This window comes from Salmo salar, chromosome ssa01 (genome assembly GCF_905237065.1).
Source record: "Salmo salar chromosome ssa01, Ssal_v3.1, whole genome shotgun sequence".
NCBI classification, from domain to species: domain Eukaryota; kingdom Metazoa; phylum Chordata; class Actinopteri; order Salmoniformes; family Salmonidae; genus Salmo; species Salmo salar.
The window spans coordinates 138,539,444-138,554,865 of NC_059442.1; the positions used below are offsets into that span (position 1 = coordinate 138,539,444).

A 15,422-nucleotide genomic window follows, 5' to 3' on the forward strand; every position below is an offset into this window, starting at 1 on the left:
TTAGTGGTTAAGGTTCGGGCTATGGTTTGGGCAAAGCATAAAATGAAATAAAATAAAATCTGTTGTTTCCATTTTGTATCTTCAAGTACTCTCCTTGCTTGATAGACAATTGTGAACTGGTCTAAGCGTTGAGAGTTCGAGCCCAGTGCTGTGCCATAATTGTTGTATATACATATACATAACTCTTCCGGTTTGGAGCGAGCAGTCGCACCACGCTTCGCTCCACAGGTAATATTACACTTCACTACATTACAACGGCTTGATTTGTTTGATCTGAGCAATTCTTCTTAGCTAGCTACATAGCCGTCTTTGTATCAAAGATAATTGTGTAGTTTAGAGTAACTGAGTAATTATCGAGGCTAGCTATCTTCGTCCTCCTAACGTAGTCAACACTGCTAGCTGCTAGCTAGCTAGTCATCACTGTTAGCTAGCCAACTTCTACCGACTAGCAGCACCGCAGAAACTATTACATTACAACGTAACGACTTGATTAGTGTGGTGTTAGTGCTAGTTAGCCTGCTACATAGTTGTCTTTGCTGTCTCTGTATCTAAGATAATTGTGTAGTTTGAGTTTGAGTATTATCGAGGTGAGCTAGCCAGCCGCGACGCGGCGCCAGACTTACTCAACACACCTAGTCATCATTAACCCACTGCCAGCTAGCCAACCGTTACCGACTAGCAGCGCTGTAGATACTAATACTTTACAACGGAACGATTTGACTAGTGCAGTGTTACCTAGCTAGCTACTTAGTTGTCTTTGTCATAGCTTGATAATTGTTAGCTAGCCAGCCATCGAGGTTAGCTAGCCAGCTATTTCCGTCCCCCGCGACGCCATTTTTCCTAACCCAGCCAACTATTACCGACGAGCAGCATTGTTGAAACTAAATACACTACAAGGAACGTCTTGATTAGTGTTATGTTAGCTAGCTAGCTACAAAGTTGCTTTGTATCATGACAAGGTGTAGTACTGAAACTACCGAGGTTACCTAGCCAGCTACACATTCAAAGTCAACAACGCAGCCACTGCTAGCTAGCCTACTCCACCAGCCAGCAGTACTGTATCATTTTAGTCAATAACATTTTTGCAACGTAAGCTTAACTTCCTGAACATTCGAGACGTGTAGTCCACTTGTCATTCCAATCTCATTTGCATTAGCGTAGCCTCTTCTGTAGCTTGTCTACTATGTGTCTGTCTATCCCTGTTCTCTCTCCTCTGCACAGGCCATACAAACGCTCCACACCACGTGGCCGCTGCCACTCTAACCTGGTGGTCCCAGCGCGCACGACCCACGTGGAGTTCCAGGTCTCCGGCAGCCTCTGGAACTGCCGGTCTGCGGCCAACAAGGCTGAGTTCATCTCAGCCTATGCTACCCTCCAGTCCCTAGACTTCCTGGCACTGACGGAAACATGGATTACCACAGATAACACTGCTACTCCTACTGCTCTCTCCTCGTCTGACTACGTGTTCTCGCATACCCCTAGAGCATCGAGCCAGCGGGGTGGTGGCACTGGAATCCTCATCTCTCCCAAGTGGACATTCTCTCTTTCTCCCCTGACCCATCTGTCTATCTCCTCATTTGAATTCCATGCTGTCACAGTTACCAGCCCTTTCAAGCTTAACATCCTTATCATTTATCGCCCTCCAGGTTCCCTTGGAGAGTTCATCAATGAGCTTGACGCCTTGATAAGTTCCTTTCCTGAGGATGGCTCACCTCTCACAGTTCTGGGTGACTTTAACCTCCCCACGTCTACCTTCGACTCATTCCTCTCTGCCTCCTTCTTTCCACTCCTCTCCTCTTTCGACCTCACCCTCTCACCTTCCCCCCTACTCACAAGGCAGGCAATACGCTTGACCTCATCTTTACTAGATGCTGTTCTTCCACTAATCTCATTGCAACTCCCCTCCAAGTCTCCGACCACTACCTTGTATCCTTTTCCCACTCGCTCTCATCCAACACTTCTCACTCTGCCCCTACTCGGATGGTATTGCGCCGTCCCAACCTTCGCTCTCTCTCTCCCGCTACTCTCTCCTCTTCCATCCTATCATCTCTTCCCTCTGCTCAAACCTTCTCCAACCTATCTCCTGATTCTGCCTCCTCAACCCTCCTCTCCTCCCTCTCTGCATCCTTTGATTTCCTCTGTCCCCTATCCTCCAGGCCGGCTCGGTCCTCCCCTCCTGCTCCGTGGCTCGACGACTCACCGCGAGCTCACAGAACAGGGCTCCGGGCAGCCGAGCGGAAATGGAGGAAAACTCGCCTCCCTGCGGACCTGGCATCCTTTCACTCCCTCCTCTCTACATTTTCCTCTTCTGTCTCTGCTGCTAAAGCCACTTTCTACCACTCTAAACTCCAAGCATCTGCCTCTAACCCTAGGAAGCTCTTTGCTACCTTCTCCTCCCTCCTGAATCCTCCTCCCCCCCTCCTCCCTCTCTGCGGATGACTTCGTCAACCATTTTGAAAAGAAGGTTGACGACATCCGATCCTCGTTGCTAAGTCAAACGACACTGCTGGTCCTGCTCACACTGCCCTACCCTGTGCTTTGACCTCTTTCTCCCCTCTCTCTCCAGATGAAATCTCGCGTCTTGTGACGGCCGGCCGCCCAACAACCTGCCCACTTGACCCTATCCCCTCCTCTCTTCTCCAGACCATTTCCGGAGACCTTCTCCCCTACCTCACCTCGCTCATCAACTCATCCTTGACCGCTGGCTACGTCCCTTCCGTCTTCGAGAGCGAGAGTTGCACCCCTTCTGAAAAAACCTACACTCGATCCCTCCGATGTCAACAACTACAGACCAGTATCCCTTCTTTCCTTTCTCTCCAAAACTCTTGAACGCGCCGTCCTTGGCCAGCTCTCTTGCTATCTCTCTCAGAATGACCTTCTTGATCCTAATCAGTCAGGTTTCAAGACTGGGCATTCAACTGAGACTGCTCTTCTCTGTGTCACGGAGGCTCTCCGCACTGCTAAAGCTAACTCTCTCTCCTCTGCTCTCATCCTTCTAGACCTATCTGCTGCCTTTGATACCGTGAACCATCAGATCCTCCTCTCCACCCTCTCCGAGCTGGGCATCTCCGGCACCGCGCACGCTTGGATTGCGTCCTACCTGACAGGTCGCTCCTACCAGGTGGCGTGGCGAGAATCTGTCTCCGCACCACGTGCTCTCACCACTGGTGTCCCCTAGGGCTCTGTTCTTGGCCCACTCCTATTCTCGCTATACACCAAGTCACTTGGCTCTGTCATATCCTCACATGGTCTCTCATATCATTGCTATGCAGATGACACACAATTAATCTTCTCCTTTCCCCCTTCTGACAACCAGGTGGCGAATCGCATCTCTGCATGTCTGGCAGACATATCAGTGTGGATGACGGATCACCACCTCAAGCTGAACCTCGGCAAGACGGAGCTGCTCTTCCTCCCGGGGAAGGACTGCCCGTTCCATGATCTCGCCATCACGGTTGACAACTCCCTTGTGTCCTCCTCCCAGAGTGCTAAGAGCCTTGGCGTGACCCTGGACAACACCCTGTCGTTCTCCACCAACATCAAGGCGGTGACCCGATCCTGTAGGTTCATGCTCTACAACATTCGCAGAGTACGACCCTGCCTCACACAGGAAGCGGCGCAGGTCCTAATCCAGGCACTTGTCATCTCCCGTCTGGATTATTGCAACACCGCTGTTGGCTGGGCTCCCTGCCTGTGCCATTAAACCCCTACAACTCATCCAGAACGCCGCAGCCCGTCTGGTGTTCAACCTTCCCAAGTTCTCTCACGTCACCCCGCTCCTCCGCTCTCTCCACTGGCTTCCAGTCGAAGCTCGCATCCGCTACAAGACCATGGTGCTTGCCTACGGAGCTGTGAGGGGAACGGCACCTCCGTACCTTCAGGCTCTGATCAGGCCCTACACCCAAACAAGGGCACTCCGTTCATCCACCTCTGGCCTGCTCGCCTCCCTACCTCTGAGGAAGCACAGTTCCCGCTCAGCCCAGTCAAAACTGTTCGCTGCTCTGGCACCCCAATGGTGGAACAAGCTCCCTCACGACGCCAGGACAGCGGAGTCAATCACCACCTTCCGGAGACACCTGAAACCCCACCTCTTCAAGGAATACCTGGGATAGGATAAAGTAATCCCCTTAAAAGATTTAGATGCACTATTGTAAAGTGGTTGTTCCACTGGATATTATAAGGTGAATGCACCAATTTGTAAGTCGCTCTGGATAAGAGCGTCTGCTAAATGACTTAAATGTAAATGTAAATGTATTATTTTTGGGGTGAGCACCGAGGACAGCATATATCCACGTCCTCAGGACCTTGTCAAAATTCTGAAATCGACATGTGTTTTTTAGTGACCAGTCTGTGCGTCAGGACCAGTCAATGTTTTTCAACTCCTCAATTGTCTAGTGTTGGTGATCGCGTGCCCACTGGAGCCTCTTCTTCTTGTTTTTAGCTGATAGGAGTGGAACCCGATGTGGTCGTCTGCTGCGATAACCCGTCCGTGACAAGGACAGAGGAGTTGTGTGTTCCAAGATGCTGCTCTACACACCACTGTTGTACTGCGCCGTTATTTGCCTGTTTGTGTCCCGCCTGTCAGCTTGCCACGATTCTTGCCATTCACTTCGACCTCTCATCAACGAGCGTTTTTCACCCACAGGACTGCCGCAGACTGGATGTTTTTTGTATGTCGCACCATTCTTTGTGAAAAGCCCAAGAGGCCGACCCTTTCTGAGGTACTGGAACCGTCGTGCCTGGCACCGATGACCATACCACGCTCAGAGTCGCTTATGTCACCTGTTTTTCCCATTCTAACGTTCAATCGAACAGTAACCGAATGCCTTGATGACTGTCTACCTGCTTTATATAGCAAGCCAAGGTCACATGGCTCACTGTCTGTAGTAGCGATCCATTTTTGTGAACGAGGTGGTGCACCTAATAAACTGAGAATATGTCTATGGCCCAGTAGAGTAGAGTACCTGTGCTTTGGCCAGTCTCTTCTCCAGCATCTCTCGCTCTCTCTCCGTCTGCACCAGCTGCTTGTTCAGCTCCACCACGTCCCCCTTCAATGAGGCCAGGGCTGCCAGGTGGAGCTAAAGAGAGAGGGGAGAGGAGAGACTGTTACAACCATAACACACACACACCAAGTTAAAACAGATTCAGTGAGTACAGAGCCCACGCACTTCTTTGTCCTCACACATAGACACTCTAGGGAAGGGTTTAAGCCCAAAGCAGAACAGAGAGAGTGCTAACACTAGCATGTGGATCACGCAGACTTTTCACTTGGGTGGGCCGAGGTGTCACACACACACACACACACACACACACACACACACACACACACACACACACACACACACACACACACACACACACACACACCTGTTCAACTGTCTGAGGGATCACACATTTCATATACACACTCCTCTAGTCAGGTAACCTGCTCACAGTCATGCTTTAAGCCATATGCTTTCCTAATACCAAAGGCAACTTCCATTAAAAAAAATAAAAATATGACCACGTTTTTTTAAATGGTACAGGTTACGTTACGTAGAGGACAGGACTACCTTGGCTTAAACTTTATTTTTTTAAATTTTTTAAACAGCACAGTCATGCTTTCTCATATCAAGGGAAAAGTCTCTCAAACTAAATATAAGCCCAGGGGCATTCAAAAACTCTGCTCTTACCCCGTACCTCAGCATATAACAACAGAAGAACAGAAAACTCTAGGAACGAGGGATAAGAAAAAGCCTGCAACCTTCTCCGCGACAAGCTTTCTGTTTCACCATGCAGTGGGGAGGCTTAACTCTCAGAGGAACTAAAGCTGTCGTGACTAAGCAGAGACCAAGTCCAGACACATCACATGGGACTGCATGTCACTAAGCTGCAAGGAGAGTCCTTTTCAAACGAGACAGGGGAGCTGACTTAGTTTTCAAGGGAAGAAAGACCAACTTCCAAATATATCCAATCCTGGTCTGTGATTCTTAAATTAGCCTCTACTGCTAACCTAACTCAAACCAGCCCCTGAAGATTTATTTTCACTGCTTGAGTTTGCAGTATAGCCTAGTGGTTCCAAAACTTTTTGGAGACCAAACTAAAACAAATTCTCTTGTGGACCTCTAGACAAAGCAATGTTATAAGCCTAACCAGTGACCACAGCACAATCAGCACAAGCCAAAACTCAGTAAGAATTGTCCGCGACCCACCAAGTGTGTGTCTACCTACTATTTAGCAAACAGGCAACACAAAGAACATGCCGTCCATACAGGCTTACAATAATTAATGGTGAATATTTTGGACTCAGTACTTTTGACAATAACTCCGGAATAGTACATTCTTGGTGAAAAAAGTCAGTTGCACAGTACTCAAAAGGAAAGTGTTATTCATTTACACAACTTCAAGGTGAATCTTTTTCCCCACTTTACCTACATTTTCTCTATACAAAGAACTCCATACACACGGACTCTTTACACCATAACTATGGATAGAACATTGCTGCGTCGGCAGCAATTTTAATGAACTAACCAGCAATAGTGTGTTTCCTCTGCCATCTCTGCCCGGAGCGGAAGAAACGCTTTGAATGAATCCTCTCAGGAAGTGAAAAAAAACGGCAACATCACAGAGATGCACCGCAAGGTTCACCTGCTGTTCCAAATGGACCATTTAACACTCAAGCAGAGAGAGAGATGGAGGGAGCATTTCAAATAAGGGATGTTTATTAAAGGCCTTATTTCATAGATAGAGGGGGAAGATCCAGTGGGGAAGATCCAGTGGGGAAGATCCAGTGGGGAAGATCCAGTGGGGAAGATCCAGGTGAAGTGGATAGTAAAACATCCTCTCCTGATACTGAACAGTGAGCCTCTTTGCACCTGCAAGCACATTGCTATGTGACTGTTCACAAAATGTATAATCTAAATCAATTCGGTATTAGATACACAACATTGGCCATTATATATATTTATATAAAACACGGTAGTTTGTATGAAAAGGCTTGCATGATAAGTAAATGAGTGAGACAATGACATAAATCAATTTATCGTTTGAACAGTCATCTTCATCATTCACTCAACTGGAGGGGCCAACCACCAGAACTAACCCTTGGTCCACATCCAATCAGAAGAGCATCCAAAACCACTGAACCCTGGGGAAAAAAATCTATAAGAGTCGGGAGAGATCAGCGGTGAAAAGAGGAAATGACACAGAAGACAGACAGAAAAGCAGGCAGGCAGGGGTATGAAGTAGAGGTAATTAGTGACCCCATACAGTACACAAGCACAAAGAGAGAAAAGGACGGGGTAGCCTCTTACTCTATTTCAGTGGTCATCAAATGGTTGAGGCATTCCTAGTCGATCGAAACATTGATATAAAAAACAACAACGATAAAGCCTTGCATTCCTTATTTCTTCTGTCTCGCGCTGTTGGCAATAGGTGCACTTATTTCAGCTGCCCTGTGCCCCGGGTAGGCGAAGTGTTCCCATTTTGAACCATTTCATGTGTCTCAAGGTAAAAACTACGCCTACTCTGCATGCCCGGAGAGCAAATCAAGTGCACCTATAGGCCTAGATCACCATGTCTGTCTGCAGTTTGCTGGAGTGTGCAGAAAAGTTGATACTTTGATTTCAAAAAGTCTAAAACCATGACTAGAGAGAGAGACTTTCAACGAATACAGCCAAGAGGTTCTGTTATGACTGAGTTCATGTTTTTATTTAGCACTTTTTATTCAACACTTTTATAAAGCATGATATTCTCTCTTCCACTTGCGCTGCAACCAGCACTGCAGCGTCAATGAATGCGTAGCAAATTGTAGCGATAGGATTGTGTTGTTATTATTAGCGGATGTGTTTTTTAATATCGAGGAATATTTCACTTTCTCTGGTCATAGGACTAACAACATGAATGCATGAGGCAGAAATAATGTGGTGTTGCCATCAGCTCAAAGACAGTGTTCCCTTTTTGCTCAGTATCTGCAGGGGGTGAGAGCTGAGGGACGGTCTGACGGTGAGAGGCAGAACCTTTGACGCTCTCCTTCCGCAAAGAATGACCATCAGATGCAAGCAGAATCAGTCCAGTAAAATAAAGAAAGCACAATATTTCAATGTATGCTCTCGGCTCAGAGAAGTTTGGGGACCACTACTCTATTTCAATGATAGTTCTTCAATTGGAGTTATTGAATACAGTAGTTAGAGCTGAGGGATTAACCGAAAAGTCTGTAATTTTCCGTTTTGAAACAACTATTTGACCAACATCGGTTCAATTATTTAAATTCCATTTAGTTCAGTAATTTTTTTCTCTAGAGATAAATCAGAACAAGCACGAACTGTGTGATATAGTAGGGAGTTGTAGTTTCCAACAGGCCAATATTCTACATAGTTTAGGGCATCAATTATGGTAATTAACTACAATAACAATAATCCATTGCGCTCCTACTTGTCCAGGTTGTGTGAAACAGACAAGGAGACAGAGAGAAGAGAGTAGAACGGGTGATCTTTTCTTCACAAAGTATCTCTACCCCAAAAAATGCATTCAAGCAGTCATAAAAGTATGCCATTTACTTTGTTGTCAGACCGCATAGGCATCAGCAATAGAGAGATGAGATGACTTGGAATCAAATAATAATGTAATTAAATGAAACAAATGTAATATATACACAGCAACTGAAATATGTAATTAAAGTAATGTGAATAAATGATGATTAATAAGTGATAAGCAGTAATGGGCAGTCACTACCATCAAGGGAATTGTATTGTTTTATTCTGTTTTTCAAATCAAACTTTATTTGTCACTTCTGCCGAATACAACAAGTGTAGACCTTACCGTGAAATGCTTACTTACAAGCCCTTAACCAACAGGGCAGTTCAAGAAGAGTTGTTACAGTATTCAACCCACATAATGCATAGCGCATTTAGTGTCCTCCATTTTTTATCGAAACCGAAATCTGTGATGTTTTTAATAATCGAACTAACCTCAAAGCACTAATTGCTCAGCACTAACAGTAATTATTTGGTGCCAAAAGACAAGTCTTGTTGCCTACATAATTTGCCTGAGTAGTTATGATCAAAGCTGGTTCCGTGGCCACAAATCATGAGTAGTAGTAATCATACAGGCCAATGTTTTGCTCTCTCTGCACTATTAATTCTAAGAGGCCTGGAGTTAATTACATAATTCCTCCTAAATAAATGTTTTGAGTTTTCCTCTGACCTGTCCCATTTCCCTGGACCAGACAAGAGCCAATCGGCGCCAATAGCAATGATGGACTGAGGATATTTAGCTCTCAATGATTGGCTGACCTGGCCTTCGTGTGTGTGTGTGTGTGTGTGTGTCATTTAATATAATTTTTCTGGCAGACAAGTGACCCTTGCAGTCTGAGGCGACAAGCTGGCACTGATGTGTTCACTGAGTTCTGCCTGGGAAGGTTCTTAGCCCTCTCTCCTATCTCTCCCTCACACACACACACACACACACACACACACACACACACACACACACACACACACACACACACACACACACACACACACACACACACACACACACACACACACACACACACACACACACACACACACACACACACACAGCTAGGGCCCATTTCAGGCTCCGGGGGGAGTTAGGCCTATCTCATGGGTAAAATGATATTAATTAGAGCTCCATGATGCACTTCCATTATCTATTTGAGAGAGTAGGGGGCAGGAAGCGAGGGGTTGGGGAGGAGAGGGCCGTTCTACAGATTCCACTCCCGGGAATTCAGGGTTCTTCTTTTCCGGCGGAGGGCAATCCTCTAACACCTCCATCACTGCCATGTCAACCTTACATTTAACAGGTTTTAAGGATTGTGTGTAACTAAATGTAATCGAAAATGTAACCTACGTAATCCCCAAAAGTAATTATTTATCATGAGAGGGCCATAAACAACAACTAGAAAGGCTGCGTACTCCAAAAAAGGCTAAAATCTCACCTTTCTGGTAAAACATTGTTATAAATCACCTTTGAGGACAAATCATAAATATGATAAAAGTATGAAATATTTGATATGATGTATTTCCTATTCAACAGAACTGGATGAATAAGGCTTGAAATGACTTAAATGCTTTCTAAATATAGTATAATCAAATTATAAAACAACTAAATATAGGATTTTGCCTTCCTTATAATATTTTTGTATGTTTAGTGTTAGACAAAATGTACACGTCTAAACAAAAGAAGATTCCACTTCGGCCAGATGATTACATGACCCATCAAGTTAGCCAGGTGTGTCTGGGACTGATTACAGTCATCTATTGTATTTTATGAACATGTGTACATGTCTAGACAATACTGACCCCTCTACTTAGTTAGATGTGGCTGGGGGGGGTGGGTGGGGGGGGGGTTATAGCATTTCTCTCACATGGCCCATACATTTTAACACGTGTGTCCGTTAAGCGTCATCTAATAATGCTAAAATATTTCTAAAATATTTGTATCATCTGGACAGAACCATGCAGGTCTCCAAAACAGCGGACTTTACGTCGAAAAGGTTTTAAATAAAGCATGAATCAAAGCCTTGCCCTTTCAGTTTAATATAACTTCCCAGCAAGATCGATGGTAGAATATTATTATTTATTTTTTTATGAGCATGGCCTTATTTCTATTACAGCATATTGGATGACTGTCAATCATATTCCATTCACCCCAACAACAAAAAAATCTCTCTCATGAGCCTCCTAGGTTTTGTATTTTGTATTGACGTCAATGTCAATGACTCCGTCTACACCATGGGGTTTTAATCAGTTATTTGGCCATGTGAATGTAGTTAGATTGATCCCCGTCCTCCTCTGAGGAGCCTTCACTGGTAGAGATACATTATCATTACAACAGACATAACTACGGTCAGATCTAGCCTAAACCAGCAAAAAATAAAATCATGTAGGACGATATGTTCCCCATATGGTGAAACGTTCACAAATACAAGAGTGCCACATACCAAAATGATATCTGGTCAGGTGTAATATATGTTAGGGCAATTGAATTGGTTATCTGAAGGCTACGATACTGAGTGACCTTATAAAGGTTGTCCCCAATCTGTGTCTGAGCTATTAACTCAAGGTAAAGGTCTTGTTGCCACTGTCCCCATTGTAAAAAAGTACAAGACCTACAGTACAGTGGGTTTTGTACTAGGGACTATGCTTGACTGAAACCTCTGTGTTTGTACTGTAGAAATGTGTCCTAATCCACCAAATGAAGAGGGCAACATTGTCATTAGCCATCACTAAGGCAGAATTAAGCCAGTGCAACTACAACCTTTACAAAGTACAGGAGAGGCAAACAATTCAACAGCAGTGCAGTAGCTATGCAGCCTATTTATCTCATACAGTGCCTTCAGAAAGTATTCACACCCATTGACTTTCTCCACATTTTGTTGTTACAGCCTGAATTTAAAATGGATTCAATTGAGATTGTGTGTCACTGGCCTACACACAATAACCCATAATGTCAAAGCGGAATTATGTTTTTAGAATTATTTTCAAATTGATTAAAAATGAAAAGCTGAAATGTCTTGAGTCAATGAGTATTCAATCTCTTTGTTATGGCAAGCCTAAATAAGTTAAGGAGTAAAAATGTTCTTAACAAGTCACATTATAAGTTGCATGGACTCACTCTGTGTGCAATAAGGGGGGCAGTATTGAGTAGCTTGGATGAAAAACATGCCCAAAGTAAAATGCCTGCTACTCAGGCACAAAAGCTAGAATATGCATATAATTAGTAGATTTGGATAGAAAACACTCTGAAGTTTCTACAACTGTTTGAATGATGTCTGTGAGTATAACAGAACTCATATGGCAGGCAAAAACCTGAGGAAAAGTCCAACCAGGAAGTGGGAAATCTGAGGTTTGTAGTTTTTCAAGTGATTGCCTATCTAATACACAGTGTCTGTGGGGTCATTTTGCACTTCCTAAGGCTTCCACTAGATGTCAACAGTCTTTAGAACCTTGTTTCAGGCTTCTACTGTGAATGGGAAGAGAATAAGAGCTGATTCAGTCGTGTGTCTGGAAAATTGGCATGAGCTCAAACATGCGCGCGGCCGTGAGAACGAGCTGCCTTTCCTTTCAATTCTAAAGACAATGGAATTGTCCGGTTGGAATATTATTGCAGATTTATGATAAAAACATCCTAAAGATTGATTCTATACATCGTTTGACATGTTTCTACGAACTGTAATGGAACTATTTTGACTTTGTCTGGACTAAACTCACGCGCTTAGTGAATTTGGAGTGCTGGACTAAACCCACGAACAAAATGGAGGTATTTGGACATAAATATGAACTTTATCGAACAAAACGAACATTTATAGTGGAACTGGGATTCCTGGGAGTGCATTCTGATGAAGATCATCAAAGGTAAGTGAATATTTATAATGTTATTTGTGACTTCTGTTGACTCCAAAATGGCGGGTATCTGTATGGCTTGTTTTGATATCTGAGCGCTGTACTCAGATTATTGCAAAGTTTGCTTTCGCCGTAAAGCTTTTTTGAAATCTAACACAGCGTTTGCATTAAGGAGAAGTTTATCTATAATTCTGTGCATAACACTTGTATCTTTTATCAAAGTTTATGATGAGTATTTCTGTAAATTGATGTGCTCATTCACCGGGGGTTTTGGAGGCAAAACATTTCTGAACATTACACGCCAATGTAAAAATTGGGTTTTTGGATATAAATATGAACTTTATCGAGCAAAACATACATGTATTGTGTAACATGAAGTCCTATGAGTGCCATCTGATGAAGATCATCAAAGGTTAGTGATTCATTTTAGCTGTATTTCTGTTTTTTGTGATGCCTCTCCATGCTTGGAAAATGGCTATGTGGTTTTTCTTGTCTAGGTGCTGTCCTAACATAATCTAATGCTATGCTTTCACCGTAAAGCCTTTTTGAAATCGGACAATGTGGTTGGATTAACGAGAAGATTATTTTTAAAATGGTGTATAATACTTGTATGTGTGAGAAATTTGAATTATGAGATTTTTGTTGTTTTGAATTTGGCGCTCTGCTATTTCACTGGCTGTTGGCGAGGTGGGACACTACCGTCCCATATGTCCTAGAGAGGTTTTAACATGATTTTTTGATTGACTACCTCATCTCTGTAACCCACACATACAATTAAGGTCCTTCAGTTGAGTAGTGAATTTCAAACACAGATGCAACCACAAAGACCAGGGAGGCTAAGAAGGGCACCTATTGGTAGATGAAGTTATTAATTACACTTTGGATGGTGTATCAATGCACCCAGTCACTACAAAGATACTAACTCAGTTGCAGGAGAGGAAGGAAACCGCTCAGGGATTTCAACATGAGGCTAATGGTAATTTTAAAACTCTTACTGAGTTTAATGGCTGTGATAGGAGACAACTGAGGATGGATCAACAACATTGTATTTACTCCACAATACAGTACAGAATTAAAAATATTCAAAAACATGCATCCTGTTTGCAATAAGGAACTAACGTAAAACTGCAAAAAATTGTGTCAAAGTAATTAACTTCATGTCCTGAGTACCCACTGCTAGCTTTCTTCTGAAGCTAAGCAGGGTTGGTCCTTGTCAGTCCCTAGATGGGAGACCAGATGCTGCAGGTAGTGGTGTTGGAGGGCCAGTAGGAGGCACTCTTTCCTCTGGTCAAAAACAAAAACAAATATCCCAACACCCCAGGGCAGTGATTGGGGACATTGCCCTGTGTAGGGTGCTGTCTTTCGGGTGGGACGTTAAACAGGTGTCCTGACTCTCTGTGGTCACTAAAGATTCCATGGCACTTATCCTAATAAAAATAAAGAATAACCCTGGAATGAGTAGGTGTGTCCAAACTTTTGACTGGCACTGTACATTGACTCAGGGGGTTAAATATAAGTGTTTTATTTTTCATTAATATTTTACAAATGTTAGAATTTTACTTCCAATTTGACAGAGTATTTTGTGTAGATCGCCGACAATAAATTACAATTAAATCATTGTGTAACAACAAAATGTGGAAAGAGTCAAGGGGTGTGAATACTTTCTGAAGGCACTCACTGTATCTGCCCTACCTGAAGCCCGAAGAAAGAAAATTACTTAACCAACAGAACAATTAATTGCCCTCTCAGCGTCCGCAAACAGACGCTCCTAAAGAGGCTGTAAGCAATTTCACCTCGCCACCCGGCACCAAAAATAGTTTGGTGCTCCACATGCTGAGGGAAAATGTGATTCATATATCTAACTTGTGTTATTGCCAGAAGACAGAGACAAATGATCACATGGTAACTGTTCAATGTTGAAGCTAATTAAATACATTAAAGGAAACATAGTGTCACCTTGTGTTATAAATTATATTTCGCCAAATGCTGCAGCACTCCAAGTTATTTTCAGGGCAAGTGGAAAAACGTGGCCTTGCCGTCTGCTGGCTAAATGCTAACGCTGAAGCTTTTCTGTATTGAGATTAACTTCTCTTTTGATTGAATTTAGATAATATCTAGAGTCAGTTTTCCCCTTGACAATCATAGCTTTAACAGTTAGAACAGAGGTCTCAATTAAAGAGGCATTTGTGGCCCCCACTTGTGCTCCCAATTGAAATGGGATAGAACAATTCATGCAACAGTACCAAGTGCATTCTACACAATGAGGCAAGAAATTGTTTCATGTAGAATGATTTTGTAGCATATACCAATAAACATGCAGGTACACAAGTTTCAAGTTTTATTAGTCGAGTGCTATGTACGGGATACACATGGTATACACAAGTAATGGGATTTTTCTTTTTTTATACAGTTACATGTCGGGATATTTTTTACAATATATAGTATTGTTTTGACAATATCGCAATATTATTTTTGTGGTAGTTGGCAGTACCTGCACCAAAAATCCAGTATTTTTCCTTTATAGCTTGTTCTCCATATTTTTCTCTTTGAAATAGGGAGACAATTTGTTTTCAGTACTTTCTGTTCTAAAATGTTCTCTCTTGTCTCTCTGCAGCAGACATATGATGAGCAATATATTTGGAACATCAAATCACAATAAAATCACAGTACTGAATTGCAATACATATGAAATTGTGAGAATCACAATATATATCGTATTGGCACCTGAGTATAGTGATAATATCGCATCGTGAGGTCCCTGGAAATTCCCAGCCCTAGTATACACTGTCCAACAAAATGTTTACTTGCAGGTTTCTACTCAACAATGCAACAACAATATTAAATAATAAAAGATAAGAATATGAAGAAAATGGCTAAGTAGGATTTAATAAACATTTTAGCATGGGTATAAAACAGGAAGTCACAATTTATAGTCCAATATTTGTGTTGGGGAAGGGGGGATTGGGGGGAAAGTGTTTAAATTGTGCAGTAGTTAGCAATCATAATAAGAGTCTGGTAGCAGCAGTTGTGACGTGTGTAGCATGAATATATATATATATATATATATATATATAT

General features: G+C 43.1%; 1 protein-coding gene across 4 annotated transcripts in view; it reads right to left on the reverse strand.

The window, feature by feature from the left end:
• LOC106565572 (colorectal mutant cancer protein) overlaps positions 1 to 15,422 on the reverse strand; it is a 136,687-nt gene that overhangs the window by 59,544 nt on the left and 61,721 nt on the right. For all 4 annotated transcript variants that reach the window (XM_014132856.2, XM_014132848.2, XM_014132871.2 and 1 more), the window contains one exon: positions 4,965 to 5,078. In XM_014132856.2, the coding sequence (XP_013988331.1) occupies positions 4,965 to 5,078 (114 nt within the window). The remainder of the gene's footprint in view (positions 1 to 4,964; positions 5,079 to 15,422) is intronic.